The sequence below is a fragment of the Taudactylus pleione genome, unplaced genomic scaffold (genome assembly GCF_031769625.1).
Source record: "Taudactylus pleione unplaced genomic scaffold, aTauple2 ptg000139l, whole genome shotgun sequence".
NCBI classification, from domain to species: Eukaryota; Metazoa; Chordata; class Amphibia; order Anura; family Myobatrachidae; genus Taudactylus; species Taudactylus pleione.
In genome coordinates, this window is record NW_028284541.1 from 8,880,204 (window position 1) to 8,895,703 (window position 15,500).

The window sequence follows — 15,500 nt, forward strand, 5'->3', positions numbered from 1 at the left end:
ATATATATATGTATACAGTATATATATATATATATATATATATATACATATATGTGTATGTGTATATATTTTTATATATATATATATATATATATATATATATATGTGTGTGTGTGTAACAAAAGATGAAAATGTGGCACCAATTATAGGTCCACTCTAGGAAGTCGATGAAATAAATACCTTAATTGTACGGAGATGATTAAATAATCACCTCATAGCACTCCCCTCAATCAAATGGGTGTCAGCTCAAACAACAAGATATCGGCAGTTGGGTTCTGCCAAATAATACTTATTTTGAAACAATATAGTTGGTATTGAGCACCAAAAAGTGCTTAGTGAAGTGCAACATCAAAAGCTATAAAAATTTACTTTCAATAGAAAAAAAGTGCATATGTGCAATAGTTTTCAAAGCAATTTATAAGCAATGTGTGGAAGTGCCCTATTTGTATATAGTGTTCCACATAAAAACTTCAAAGTGTCTGCAGTGCATTAATTATTTCCTGGTGCATAAAAAATTTCCAATTTTCTAAAAAAAAAACACCATAATACTGGAGGATACATATAAAACACAATTTATTAAGGCAGATAAAGTGTCAGTGCAAAGATGGTTCACACAGACTAAAAATATACAAGATACATAGAATAAATAATAATAAAAAGTAGACAAGTAAATGGAGTTTAAAAAGCAAGTAATCAAATAATGAGCTTATCTCAAATTCAGATTAGTAAGGTCATATGTAGGCAGGCTCTCTCACTCCCTGAACAGTTCCAATATGATGTGCCCACACTAAGAGCAACAGCTAGGGGGGGTCATGTGCCTGGGTAACAGAGAAAGGGGGGGTGCCTGTAGGGGAGCCGGAGACACAGCTGCGAACCCCGGTGGAATGAAATCCTGTATTTTATAACCATGGTAGGAGCTATGGGCAGGACAAATTGTGAATAAGATGGGTCAGTGTGCAGGTTATGGTGGTCCAGGAGTGATGCTGCTCAATTACTAGCAGAGAACACAATGAATGTGGCTGGTGTTGAGACGAGCAACTTGGTTGTACGTGCTCATCACGCAGCCAGGGAGCCTGGTAATCAGGACTATGGACAGGGACAGCTACTCCTCTCCAGCCTCTGCTGCTCCTCCTTGTCGTCCTTTGGCCTATTTCTTGATAATATGCAGGTCAGGCGTGGAGAGTGGACTGGAGCCTGATGATCTGGCCCATAAGATGGAGTGAAGTCACTTCTGATTGGCTGTTCAGTTGACCTATATAGCTTGTAGTACTTGTGACAAAAATGCTGGAAAGTTTGTCAAGGGGATATATATATGCCCCAGGTTTTTAGCTTCTGCCTGGTGGACAGGAGCTGAATAACAGCCTTGATTGCCAGACCACCTGTGAGAGGCTGATAAATGCTCTGTAGTCGGTCTCTCACTGCCTGTGAAACAGATCAGATGCCTGTTGAGAGACACTATGATTACTGAATGTAAGTGCGGTGCTAAAGTGAGAAGGACATTAGATCCTTCTACTCTGAAAGGGATAGGCCAGGACTTATATTTTGTTTATTTTTGTGCTGCTAATAAAACTAGCTGTGGACACTTGTATCATAGCCCTGGACTGGTATACTACAACTTGGCTGCTGCATGACAAGTGAAACTGCTTACATCAGGAGACGGCACCCTTACCCTTATCTTGATACACAGGGCCATAACTAGGGTGGTGTGACCAGTACCATGGCACAGGGCACCGGCGCTGTTTGGGCCTGTCAATTTTCTGTTTATTATCATTCTCACTTGTAGCTTCATCTTCTTTTATCCCCAGCATCTCCTGGCCTCCCCTATCTCTTCCCTGGCCCTTCCCCATGAGGCCATGGCCCTTTTTCGGGTGCATGTCTTATGTCCCTATTTGAGAAATGGGAGGGGGGGAGTGCCAATGCTCTTTCTGGCACAGGGCACCAAAAAGTCTAGTTACGACTCTGTTGATACATACTTTATTCATTAGCGCAACTTAATATAATATAGTTGTGATGCTATCTATTCAGATTACTTATTTGCAATTTCCATTTGCTGCAGAAAAGAAGATTCCCATTTAATATAAAATTATAAACAAAAGTTGTGGAGTTTTGTATTTCATTATATTTTGTATGGAAAATTTACTACTTACTAATAAGCATTGTCAAGACTCCATTCCCTTGTGTATGATACTTTATTACGTTATTATATTGTGTACAAATAAGGTAATGAGATGTTACTAAGACTGTCATCTGTATGCTATCGCTAAGTGTAAGTACAGTGTACACATTTGTGCACTTGACCTGATACTACAGCACTGGAGGTGAATGTATATGAAGATACAGGGCCTGATTCAGCAGGGATCGCAGTTGCTTATATGCACGCAATCGTCCGATTGTTGCGTACTGCGCATGCGTATGTATCGCAGTGCACGTGCGCGAACCGACCACTGCGACCATGCAGACCCATCGCAGAGTGACTGACAGGAAGTGACATTTGTGGGTGGCGACGGGGGGTTGGTTGGGCGAACGCAGGTGTGCCAGTGCGTTGGGACGGCGTTGCAGGGGCGTGCATAAATTAGCCACTGCGATACCATATGTAGCCTGAGGTCTCAAAGCGTGCATTGAAGTAAGCAATTCCTGAGTGAGGTCTGATCTGCCTTAACTGTGCATATGGGTCCGATGTTACTCTATGTTAATGATTATTTTGCTATGTTGCCAAAGTGTACGGATGTGAGTAAGGGGAAGTGGGTGTCCTAATATTAGACTGCGATCGCAATGCAAATGCAAACATTTATATAGCCCCTCTGATATTAGCAACTGCGTTGCGTGCGTATAAGCAGAATAGCGATCATTGCTGAATCAGGCTCACAGTATGTAAGTAATTTGCATCAGAATTTTTACGCCTGCTTTCAGAGTGCAACATGAGTTCAACTATAAATGAGGTCTTGTAAGTATGAGGTACACAGTTCCTACAGGTGACAATAGACAAATAAAAATGTGTCCAACTGTTTCTATCTACAGGATATTACTTTTTATCAGGGGTGTAAGAATAGCCATGGCAGCCCATATGACTGCTATGGGACCCTGAGCCTTAGGGGTATATTTACTAAAGTGAGAGTTTTTAGAAGTGGAGATGTTGCCGATAGCAACCAAGCAGATTCTAGCTATTATCTTCTAGAAGGTGCTAGTGAAATGTTAAATAGAATCTGATTGGCTTCTATGGGCAACATCTCCATTCTAAACACTCTCACTTCAGTAAATATACCCCTTAGGGTCTGATTCAGAGACAGACGGTATAGCAAAGCAGCAGGGAAGCAGCTGTGTAATACCGTCCAACTAAAATGTAAATGCAGCAGGAGGTGTCTGTAGGAAATAGACATCTCCTGCATGCAGCTGCGACCTAAGAGCAGCATCCACCGACGCAGCCTTGGATCACCATCACGACGTTGCTGCTGTGGCCAGGCAGCGTAAGCTGAAACTCACTCGGCCTGACCATCAGAAATTACCAGCCCAGCCCAGAAAGCCTGTGTCTGACTACTCAGATCCTGGGCTCAGTACCCCTCCAAAACAGCTGCAACACCTCCCCATTTTGGGTAATGGTCCTTGTGTCCACCCTGCTCGGCCCCCCCAAATGCCACAGCATGTCAATCAAGCTGCCTTCAAGGGGGAACTTTGAGCGATCATACAGGACCTGTTCGGCGCATGCGCAGAAGTTGAACAATCAGAGATGTACGCAAACTATCGGGTTTGCATAAATCTCTGAATGAGGCCCTTAGTGATATTCAGGACCTTACTGTTAACAGCATATGGCACATTATGCACCCATATATATTAGCCTATGACACTCTTTGCCATTTGAGTCTAAGAGGCATATTATTAATTATCGGGTTCCAGACTTGATAGTTATAATTTATTTTACAGCTTGTAGCAGCAATAAGAAATTAAGGATAGAGAACTTTGGGGTTCCGAGTAGAACCGAGTCCTGGCTCGGGGGTCTGCTGTACGTTCGAAACGGATTTTAAAAACTAATCTGGGCTTTTGGATTGCATGTAAACGGGTCCAAATTACATATTTTTAGCTGTTTTTTATCAATTTAAAAAACAAAATCCAAAATTGAATCCGAACCAAAACACTTGAGAGTGGTTTTGCCAAAATTAAAACCAAAACACGTGGGACCGCGCACATCTCTAATTAAGGATTACCTGGATGTATGTTTCCAGTGGAAATGGAAGGTTCAGGAGTGCAGCAACATAGTGATATGTACACACTGCACACACAGTTTACATTAATCAATTACAATGATTTATTAGTAATTAGATTTTCAATTAATTCTAATAATATTCCAATACAGCACAATCGCATCCAGGAGCCTCACGATACATGGCAGGCCAGATGGATACACCGTCCCGGAACTTTCTGCAGTCAGTCTGGGTTCCGGGAATTAAGGCTCCAGACACCCGCATTTCACACCTAATTATAGGGCTCTTAACAAAGACTGGATGCTATATGCCTTATAAGGACATAATCATTAAAATAAGTATTAACAATAGGGTTCAGCATTGCCTCAAATATGGTTATTGACACAGAATTATAATAAGTTACATTGACATTTATATGTTCAATCTTAGATACAACTAGTCAAAATATGTAACTAAACACATTCCTATGAGAATCAGATCAAAGGGCATCTTCTAATAAAACAGTAAAATATTTGGTTAACATAGTTGAATATTAGTATCAAACTACGTAGTTAAATAGTTGAATATTAGTATCAAACTACGTAGTTAAATTAGTAGAAACACTTTCTAATGATATTAAAACAATGACTAATATATAAATTGAAAGTACACCGATCAGTTTAACAACAAAATGGTGCAGCATCCATTTTATTTATATCACCTGTCATAATGTATCAAAGAACACATGCAGGGACATCCCTGTGATGTTTTATAAGTGAAATAATTGCATTAGCACACTACTGCACATGCATGTTCTGCTGACCACACGTGCGTGCACCAATTGCTGGGGAGGGATCCTACGGATCCAGTGGCGGGCTGGGCTGGGGGGCAGGCTGCACTGCTTGTGTAGCGCTGACTGGACGGAGTTCAGTCAGCGCTACACTGACTAACACACAGCCGCTGGCTCCGGCAGCTGTGTGTTTGTTTTGACCAGCAGCAATGAGAGTCAGACAGACTCATTAGCTGCTGCTTCCACTGCAGGAGCGGCTCCATCTTCCGGCTCCCGCAGTGGGTAATGGGAGAGGTGTCATGACATCATGACGTCTCTCCCATAATGCAGAGCGGCCTGGCCCGGAAGGACAGACGGAGGAGCGGATGCGGTGGCAGGGGCGGGGATTCAGGTAAGTGGGTTTTTTAATTTTTTTAATTACGTGTGTCTACTGGGGGGCTGGCACTACAAGGGGGAGACCACTACTGGGGGCACTACAAGGGGGGGGACCACTACTACTGTGGGCACTACAAGAGGGGGACTACTACTACTGGGGCTCTACGAGGGGGGGACTACTACTACTGGGGACTACTACTACTGGGGGCACTACAAGGGGGGACTACTACTACTGGGTCCACTACAAGGGGGAGACCACTACTGGGGGCACTACAAGGGGGGGACCACTACTACTGTGGGCACTACAAGAGGGGGACTACTACTACTGGGGGCACTACAAGGGGGAGACCACTACTGGGGGCACTACAAGGGGGGGACCACTACTACTGTGGGCACTACAAGAGGGGGACTACTACTACTGGGGGCTCTACGAGGGGGGGACTACTACTACTGGGGGCACTACAAGGGGGGACTACTACTACTGGGGGCAGTACAAGGGGGGACTACTACTACTGGGGGCACTACAAGGGGGAGACTACTACTACTGGGGGCACTACAAGGGGGGGACTACTACTACTGTGGGCACTACAAGGGGGGGACTACTACTGGGGCCACTACAAGGGGGGGACTACTACTACTGGGGGCACTACAAGGGGGGCTACTACTACTGAGGGCACTACAAGGGGAGGGGACTACTACTAGGGGCACTGCATAGGGGGGAGGGGACTACTACTAGGGGCATTACATAGGGGGGAGGGGACTACCACTGGGGGCACTGCATCGAGGGACCACTGCTGGGGGCTCTATATAAAGGGCAATACTGGGGGTACTGCATAGGGGGGAGACTACAACTGGGGCCATTATTTAAGGGGCACTGCATGAAGGTTACCACTATTGGGGGCACTGCATGCGGGGTGGACTGCTACTGGGGGCACTATATAAGGGGCACTGCATAGGGGGTACCACTATTGGGGGCACTATATAAGGGGCTTAATACTGGGAGCACAAGGGGCACTGCACAGGGGGGACCACTACTAGGGGCACTATATAAGGGGCTTAATACTGGGGGCACAAGGGGCACTGCACAGGGGGGACCACTACTAGGGGCACTATATAAGGGGCTTACTACTGGGGCACAAGGGGCACTGCACAGGGCGACCACTACTGGGAGCACTGTATAAGGGGCACTGCATAGGGGGGATCACTACTGGGGGCACTACTGGAGGCCTGCATAAGGGGGTCCTCTTCTGGGGCACAGGGGGGCACTGCATATGGGCACTACGACAGGGGGCTACCCCTAATCTTTATTTTTACTTTACATTAATCCCATATGGACCTGCCTCCTCCCTGGAATACTTGAGGGGGGGCGCCGTAGCATGCACGTTCTTCGGGCACCCTGGTTACACGCTACTCCTCTCCCACTGCAGCCCAGCACACAGCAGCATATGCTGGACTGCTGTCAGGTAAGAGAGAGAGGGGGGCTGCGTTGGACCCAGGCCCCTCCAGGTAATTAGTACATGCTTTCCCCCCCCTCTCGGCGCCCCTGATGTAGTTAGCTACCAGCAGCTTGGTAAATTAGGCAGTAAAGAAGCCCTCTTAGAAAGCAATCAGGGCTGCTCTTGTGGTTGAAAATGGAGGACCGCAGCAGATATCTGCAATATCGTCTGCGGACCCCTGCACATATATCCTGGGGATACTTAATATTTGCAGGTCCGACTGCAATTAGCCTACCAACAGGACTGGAATTGTCTGCAATAATGGGAAGATTGTACAGTTTGTTTCTCCTCTCGCCAGTCATGTTGGTCAACCCTCCACCTTCAAAGTATAAAAGCTTTCAGTAACGTCATGGGCATAGCTGGGTTCATGGGGTACCATTGCTATGGGGCCCAAAGATTTAGAGGGCCAAAGACCATGGCATATAGTTGTCTAACAAGTACCCAAAAGTGCCTGCTAAGCAATTGGGTCTGGTCTGTTTCCTGGCTTGAATGGGATGTGTAGTGGATGTTATAATAGTAAGAGGACATTGTAATGTAGCATAATCTGAATTGGACACTGTAATGTTACATAATATAAACTGGAGGCACTGTAATGTTGCACAGTATGAACTGTAAGCATTACAGTAATATAATATGAACTGGCGGCAATACCCTGTGGCATAATGTGAACTGGGGGCACTACAATGTGGCATCATATAAATTGGGGCACTACACTGTGGAATAATATGAACTGGGGCTAATACAATGTGGAATAATATAAACTGGTGCCAATTCAATGCGGGCATAATATGAACTGGGGGTATTACAATGTGGCATGTTATATTATAAATTGGGGACACTTCAGCGTGGCTATACTGTATGTTCTGGGGTCAGTATGGCATAATGTGAATTAAGGGCACTGTGTGACATAATGTTTACTGGTAGCATTACAATGTGGCATATTGTTAACTAGAAAACTACTATGATCTATAAAAATGAACAACTGCTGTGGAGAGAGGTGTCTATCTAGAAGTGTTATGGTGTGGGATTCTTCAAAATGCTGCTAAGGGGCCCACGAAATTCTGGCTACTCCCCTGGACAAAGTATTGGCATAATGGTGCTTTGCATCAGCAGCCTGACGCAGTACAATGACGAGAGCAAGAGCTGAGTCTGACATAGGACTCTCCTTGCCAATGAAGCCATGTGTTGTGAAAGGACTAGGGATCCGAACGGAACCGAGTAGAACCGAATCCACTCACCCCTAGAAAGGACTAACGCAATCATAATGTAATCAAAAAGTGTGATCCGGTAATGAAGGTAAGGGAGAACAGGAATTGTGGGGATGTTCTTTTAAGAACAATGTTCATCATTATAAAGCTGGAATTATCCTTTACAGTTTGTTCACTTGTTTGAGTTGAAAAAATAAGTAAAAATGCATGAAAAGTAAAATGAATATGTATTAATGCATTTGTCATGTGCTGCGCTTTTACCATCATTGTCTATCATACTGGTAACACAGGAAAGCACAGCAGAAATAGGGTGTGAGCTGCATTGCAGACATGTAAAGGTTGCATTCATCTTTTAGAAGTTAACAGTGATGTTTACTCTTATCTTGTCTGATTTTAGTGCACATTTATGTGTTTATTAGTACCGTATATACTCGAGTATAAGCCGAGTTTTTCAGCACAAAAAATGTGCTGAAAAAGTACCCCCTCGGCTTATACTCGAGTCAAGTGTAGCGCTGACCGGACGGAGTTCGGTCAGCGCTACACACTGCCAAAAACACTGCCGCCGGAGCTGGCAGCTGCGTGTTTCGTGTAAACAGCAGCCGCTGAGAGTCTGTCAGACTCTCAGCGGTGAGAGTCTGTCGGACTCTCAGCGGCTGCTGCTGCTCCCACTGCGGGAGCCATCTTCCGGCTCCCGCAGTGGGTGATGGGAGACACGTCGTCATGACGACGTCTCTCCCATGCAAAGCGGCCGGAGGAGCGGACAGCGGCGGGACCAGGAGCGGGAGTTCAGGTAAGTGATTTTTTTTTTTAATCTTTTCACGTCTCTCTCTACTAGGGGGGGGGACTACAGGGGGCACTACCAGGGGGCGATGACTACAGGGGGCACTACCAGGGGGCATTATCAGGGGGCACTACCAGGGGGCGATTACTACAGGAGGCACTACCAGGGGGGGATTACTACAGGGGGGGGTTACTACAGGGGGCACTAAAAGGGGGGATTACCACTGGGGGAACTACCAGGGGAGGATTACTACAGGGGGCACTACCAGTGAGGGATTACTACAGGGGGCACTAAAAGGGGGGATTACTACTGGGGGTACTACCAGGGGGGGATTACTACTGGAGGCACTGAAAGGGGGGATTACCACTGGGGGCACTACCAGGAGGGATTACTACTGGGGGCACAACCAGGGGGAATTACTACTGGGGGCACTACCAGCTGCTGCCATTTCCCACACTAGGCTTATACTCGAGTTTTCCCAGTTTTTTGGGGTAAAAGTAGGTACCTCGGCTTATATTCGGGTCGACTTATACTCGAGTATATACGGTATGTGAAAAGTCAAAAAAATGTGGATAAGTGTGAAAGATCCATAGCAGGTTTTATTAATGTGACATGGGTCCTTTACTTGTGCAGTGTTCTTGTATTTGTAAGCATCTAACTAATCCATCGAAACTGTAGGGCAGGGGATCTTAACCCATACATACCGACATTTCTTTTTACCTCTCCCGGAGAGGACTTTCAAATCGGCAGTGATGGAGACAGGGCCAGAGTATTCGCGTCAATAGTCCCCCTCCCCCTTGTGGCAAAATCCTGTGAATCACGCATATTTAAATAGGGGCAGGGGCCAAATGATGCGATTATTATAGAATTGCCTCATTAGGCCGGGCCCCATGTGTGCGGACCTTGGATTGCCAGTAAGATTCTCTCCATTCTGCCCACTTCACTAAGAAATGGGGAGAATGCGGGAGAAGTGCCTACTCTTCCGGGGGTGCGGGGGGGCTACCCGAAACATCGGGGGCCTCCCACTGGTCCCGTGTGAGTAGGCATGTATGTCTCAACCAAAATCCTCAAGTATCCCCATAAGGTCATGTTTTGTGGATTTCTGTCTATGTAAACAGGATGGATGATTAACTCACCTGTGCAGGATTAAAGAAATCCTGAAAACATGAGTTATTTATTTATTAACAGTTTCTTATATAGCGCAGAATATTCCGTTGCGCTTTACAATTGGAACATTAATAGAACAAAACTGGGTAATAACAGACAGATATATAGGTAGGAAAGTTATGCATTAAACCAGTGGTTTCTCAAACTAAGTCCTTCTTCTTTGCATTTGCTCCTAATTCTGAATCATACCCCAAGTCAGAGGTTCCCAAACGCGGTCCTCAAGGCACCCCAACAGTTCAGGTATTAGAGATATTCATGGTTTTGAGCACAGGTGGTTAAATAAAATTGGCTGAGGTACTAATTAAGTCACCTGTGGTCAAGCATGGATATCCTTAAAACCTGGGCTTCCAGGATGCCAGAGGACCGAGTATTCCACTGTCCTGTTGCAGCTGCAATAATTTTGAAGTTGCTCAGCAGTGCCAACCTTTTGGTTCTTCAACTACAGTAATGTGACACTTGTTGTACAGTACAATAAATTAGGTATTTATTGCTAACTTTACTGTCCAACTTTCTGGATTAAAATATGAACTTCTGTTATTCTTGTGTTGAAGGTTAAACTAAGAATTAAAAAACAAAAAACAAACAAATAAAGGTTCTGAAAACTTAGATGTACAGTAACTGTTTTTCTGTTTTGTTCTGTTCCACAGGGGAAGTCTTTGACATCTAAACGGCTCACTGGCCTCATGCAATCTTCCTGACAACCCCGGACAGAGTAACTGTCACTGAGCACCTAACGCCCTCCAGAACAGGAACGGTTTTAGGCAAGAAAATGGGTCACTGTGAAAGCAAAATAAAAAATAAAAAAATAAAATAAAAATGAAGAAGAAAATGGTATCGTCCAGCCAAACTCAGATGTTCTTTGTCCCTCAGTTACATCAACAATTTCTGCTTGAGCAGCTTTCCGATGACCCTGGGTTGCCAAGTACTTTTATTTTATTTTGTGTTTTAGATTGAGATGTGGAATCACACAGAGCGGTAACAGGAGGGTCAGAAAATGAGGCTGTTTTTAGACTAAATGAGCAATAAGAGGAGACAAGACCGAGATTGATGTGAAACTTTCCACCTCTACTCTCCTCAGCATCTCGCTGCAACTTATACTTTTCACCACCAAGAAAACTACCTTTGCATCAGTTCAAACTAAACATGTGAAACTGCTAATTCTTACAACATTAATGAGTCTGCTTCTTCTGGCGTCCTGGACTGCAGACATGTGACTTTATTTTATGTGTGTGTGTGTGTGTCGAAGAGACATTTACTCTGCATAGTCTATCCTTCCAAGCGCATGATGCTGCTCCAAAGATAGAGTTACAAGTCAAGGTTAAACACAAGGTTGTTGGAAAATACGTATATAGCAAGTCATGTTGATTTATTCCTTTTTATTAATCTTTTTTTTTTTTTTTTGCCACTGCAATGCATTTCAAGTAAAATCTGCACATTCGTTCACCATATACGTCACTCTTTCTTCCCCGTGATCAGGATAAGAGCGACAACGCTTGTGATATTCCCCCCCAAAGTATCAGATGTTCTGAAGATTCATTCCAACTTGTATTGCACAGATCAACAAATAATCAGCTGAGATATATTTATTATAGACAAACTGGGAATCACTTTAGTTTATTATATAGTATGGGCGTAAGATACTTCCAAATGTAGTTGGGTGTACAAGAAATGACGTAGTATAAGCGTAGAGGAAATAAAATACAACAAAAGAAAAAGTTACCTGTAGGCCATTTTGGAACTGTTGCAATGTCATTATTTAATGCTGAAGGTTTTGTGGGTTACTGTAGCATTCTGGGTTCATTCAAACACACACAAGAAAAAAACGTAGGTAGTAAAAGACTATTTAAAAGCAAATGATTTGGGATTTAATGCACAAATTGTGTTCTTGTCACTATTGCTGTTATTATGATTACTTGTTCAGTTTTAAAGTCATTCATCTGCTTGATCTTTCTTCTTGCACGTAAAAAAAAACAACAGATGAACACACTTGTGGTCAATCAAATGCCTTCAGGGTAATGTTTTCTGTTATCTGTGCTTCAGTGGTTCCTTGTGAATTGAATCTCAAAAATGATTGCCTCCATTGGGTATAGGAGACAGATACCACACTTTATATGGGGACAAAATCTATATATTGCGGTAAGAAAAAGGTTGACGGCATTGCTCATTTATAAGTATCTTTATTTTAAAACTGTAATTTACCTTAAACTAATTGTTTCACTTGATTTTGTTTAACTTTCAACAAAACATTGAACAAAGAGTACAGATAAAATTGCTCCAAAACCAGAAAAAGTCACAAGTACTCCCATTTCTGCAGAGTATATTCTCAAAAGCATCCAACATAGACGTTTTATTTAATCTGCTCCAAAATCAGAATAATAAGTATACGCAAAGGCAACAGCTCCACATTTTAGTAGTTTTGCTTTTGCAAATTTTCTCTACCTCTATTACATGTTTGTTTATTCTCCTGGAATGTTCTGTAGACTCCAAAATTTTGATGAGCTCTCTGGGAGAGTAGAAAACCCTCCAGCACCTCATCCACTTCTGCAATGAAATGGTTAGGGCAGGGCCATGATGACACTTTTCACAGTGCCATGCCCACTGCAGTTGCCCCTAGGGCCTCATCCTCCAGTGTCTCCCAGAAGAGTGCCCCCCAAATTCGTGCAACAGTGCTGTCTAAGGGAAAGGTCGCATTTTGGCTCCAATTGCCAGAAACGTCCCTTATCTACATCACAGGCCTCCTTCTTTCCACTGTGAATTAGTGCTGCTGAGTTTTACATTGTTGCTATCACTGAGCACCTAGAACCTGGTTTCATGCTATCTGAGAGCTAGGTACTCATTGATCACATTTAGGAGCTCTGCCAGGACATAGAGATGTATTTGTAATCATGGGAAGCCACAGGAAATACTCTGACTCAGATGTTGCAGCCTAGGTAGAGTACACTATCAATACCTAAAACTGAGGGTTATTCAGTAATGTTGCTTTTTATTGCCTAACTTACTGCTGACAGATAAAGCTAATCGCTTAATGAGTGCTAGAGATTTAGGGCCTGATTCTGATTCAGATGCATGTGAAAATGGACGCATCTCCTGTTTTCGCGTTAACCACGCATGCGTCTCAATTGCATGCGTCACATGATGTGTCTGAAGCACAAGTACAGTAGGTGCATGCATGCCACCCTCATCTTGTGTAAACAGAGACCAGCATGAAGTAGACATTTCTTGGTGACATCTGGGTGGTGAGCTTCAATACCCTATTTCTGATGGGAGTGTCAGGGGTGTAAATAAAGGAGGCAATGGAAGGTGGTCGCCTCTGGGCACACTGACCTCCTCCATTGCTCCAGATTATGCTTTATGCACAGGAATAAGTATCGAGCCTTAGAGGCATGTGCCATGGGTCTCCCTCTCCAAGGTCCTCCACCCAGGAGTTGGGTCTTTAGGGATGGATTTCCAGCAAGGAACCACACCAATGTACATAAAAGGGGCATGGCAAAGGCTGGTGTGCATGGCCTCTCCTTTGTTGGTTCTTCCCCCCTCACCCAACTGGGACCTGATCCCTCTGCTGTTGCTGTGGGAGCAGCAAATAGCAAGAACGGAAAACCCTCATCGTCAACAGGTAGTATTTGTATGCTGGGGTGTTGGTAGGTAATTGGTTGAGGTGTCTGGTTGCTGCTGCTGCAGTTTTGGCATGGCAGTGAATGCAGGGAGGGAGAGTGTGTGCGTTGTGCAGGGGTGTTGGCAGTGAAAGTAGAGGAGAGAATATGTCTGGGTGCTTTTACCATGTTAGTAGTGAATGCAAGGGGTGCTGCTGGGGTGTTGGAAGTGAATGCAGGGGGAGGAGTGTGTGATTGGGCATGGCTGAGGTGTTGACAGTGAATGCAGGGGGAGGGGAGCGTGTGTTTGAACGCTCCTGGGATGTTGGAAGTGAATGCAGGGGGAGGAGAATGTGTGCCTGGGCACTGTGAATGTGGCTTTGGGGGGTGCGTGTAAGTGCTGCTGGGATTGGAGTGTTGGTAGTGTATGCGAGCAGTGGGGGGCACCAACAACTTTCTCGCACCCAAGCTCCTGGTATGAACTTACGCCCCTGGGGAGTGTTGAGAGCGTGTATGTACATCTCCATGGGATAGATAACAGAGCATTACATGCAATCACCGTTATCTCACCCCACAAAATAATTACAGCACTAATCGTAAGGAGACTAATGCTGGGTACACACTGGCAGATATATTGGCCGATCAATTGATCAGCCAATATATCGGGTGCCCTTCGGCCAGTGTGTACCAGCGATATGTCTGTGAACTTCAACATATCGCGTCGGCTGTGCTGTACAGCCGATGCCCAAATTATCAGCAGATATATTGGGGCAACGTGTTACGGGCGGTCAGCTGACCACCCGTACACTTGCAGCGGCAGCCGCGGGGAGGGGGACGCGACATGCCCCCAACCAGGGGGACCCACCCCCCTCCAACACACAGAACACAGATGATGGTTGTTCAGTGTGTATGAACAACCATCATCTGCAGATATATCTGTGCAGTGTGTACCCAGCTTAAGATGCTTTTATTTTATGTGTCAAACTTTTATATTTTAATTCATTTTATTTTTACACACATGTAAGCAGAGGTGGGAATAGGATTGATGGCACCCAGGACAAATAATAAAAATGGCGACCCTTGAAAACTTTATTTCAAATCTTTGCTACTCAAACACAAACTGGAAAGACAAACTAGGCACGCACGAGAGCAAGGCAAAGCATCAATAATACAGTGGTGAATTACGAGCACATGGAATGGAGATTTCAAGAGAATGGTTGGCCACCAAGGGCCACAGAAGCTCTAGGGATTTTGCTAGTGTAAAATTAATTTTAGATGTTTTTTTAACACTCCGACACCAGTTGTGACTCTGTTTGGCTAGTTAAAAAGAAAATTAGTTATTTGCTTTTATTAAAAAAGGGAATTGTCAATCACACAGTGCGCAAAAACAGAGCTGCCACGTGTTTCAATCACAAATGAAGGTACTTACTGACCCCTCCACCGATCATTAGAATTTATAGAAAAAAAATACAAATGATATCACCAATGCTCCTTTGGTGTGTCTAGGTAGTTCTTCATTACTCTTGTATAAAAATGTCAGAATTCTTCAACTGTCATTCAGGAATAAAATCCTTTTGGTTGCACAGAGAAAATGGAAAAAACGGGGGATATATAGTATAATACCCATTTATGCACAAAGCATAAAAGCACAGAAAACACTGTGTCACAATAATACAGTCAATATATAAAAAACAGCAGTAACATAGCGGCATTCGCCCTTGGAAATCCCAAAATGATCTGATGAAAGGGTAATTACCGGCTGGGTTAAAGAACGGACAACGAATAGTTCTTTAAAAGCGTGTGTGAGATGTCAGGGTAAGACCTGCTGCAGTCCAGGCTCACACCGGCCGATGGAAAGACGCCTCCCAGCTCTGCTTATACCCGACATTGTGTAATCACCGCCGCCAACGTCAAGAGG

General features: G+C 44.3%; 1 protein-coding gene across 2 annotated transcripts in view; it reads left to right on the plus strand.

Annotated features, from left to right (window-relative positions):
* The window catches only part of LOC148522809 (regulator of G protein signaling 6), a 467,525-nt gene extending 455,378 nt beyond the window's left edge, over positions 1-12,147 (plus strand). For both annotated transcript variants that reach the window (XM_088473778.1, XM_088473779.1), the window contains one exon: positions 10,640-12,147. In XM_088473778.1, coding sequence (XP_088329904.1) covers positions 10,640-10,690 — 51 coding nt within the window. In that variant the 3' untranslated portion in view covers positions 10,691-12,147. The remainder of the gene's footprint in view (positions 1-10,639) is intronic.
* The last annotated feature ends 3,353 nt before the right edge of the window (positions 12,148-15,500 follow it).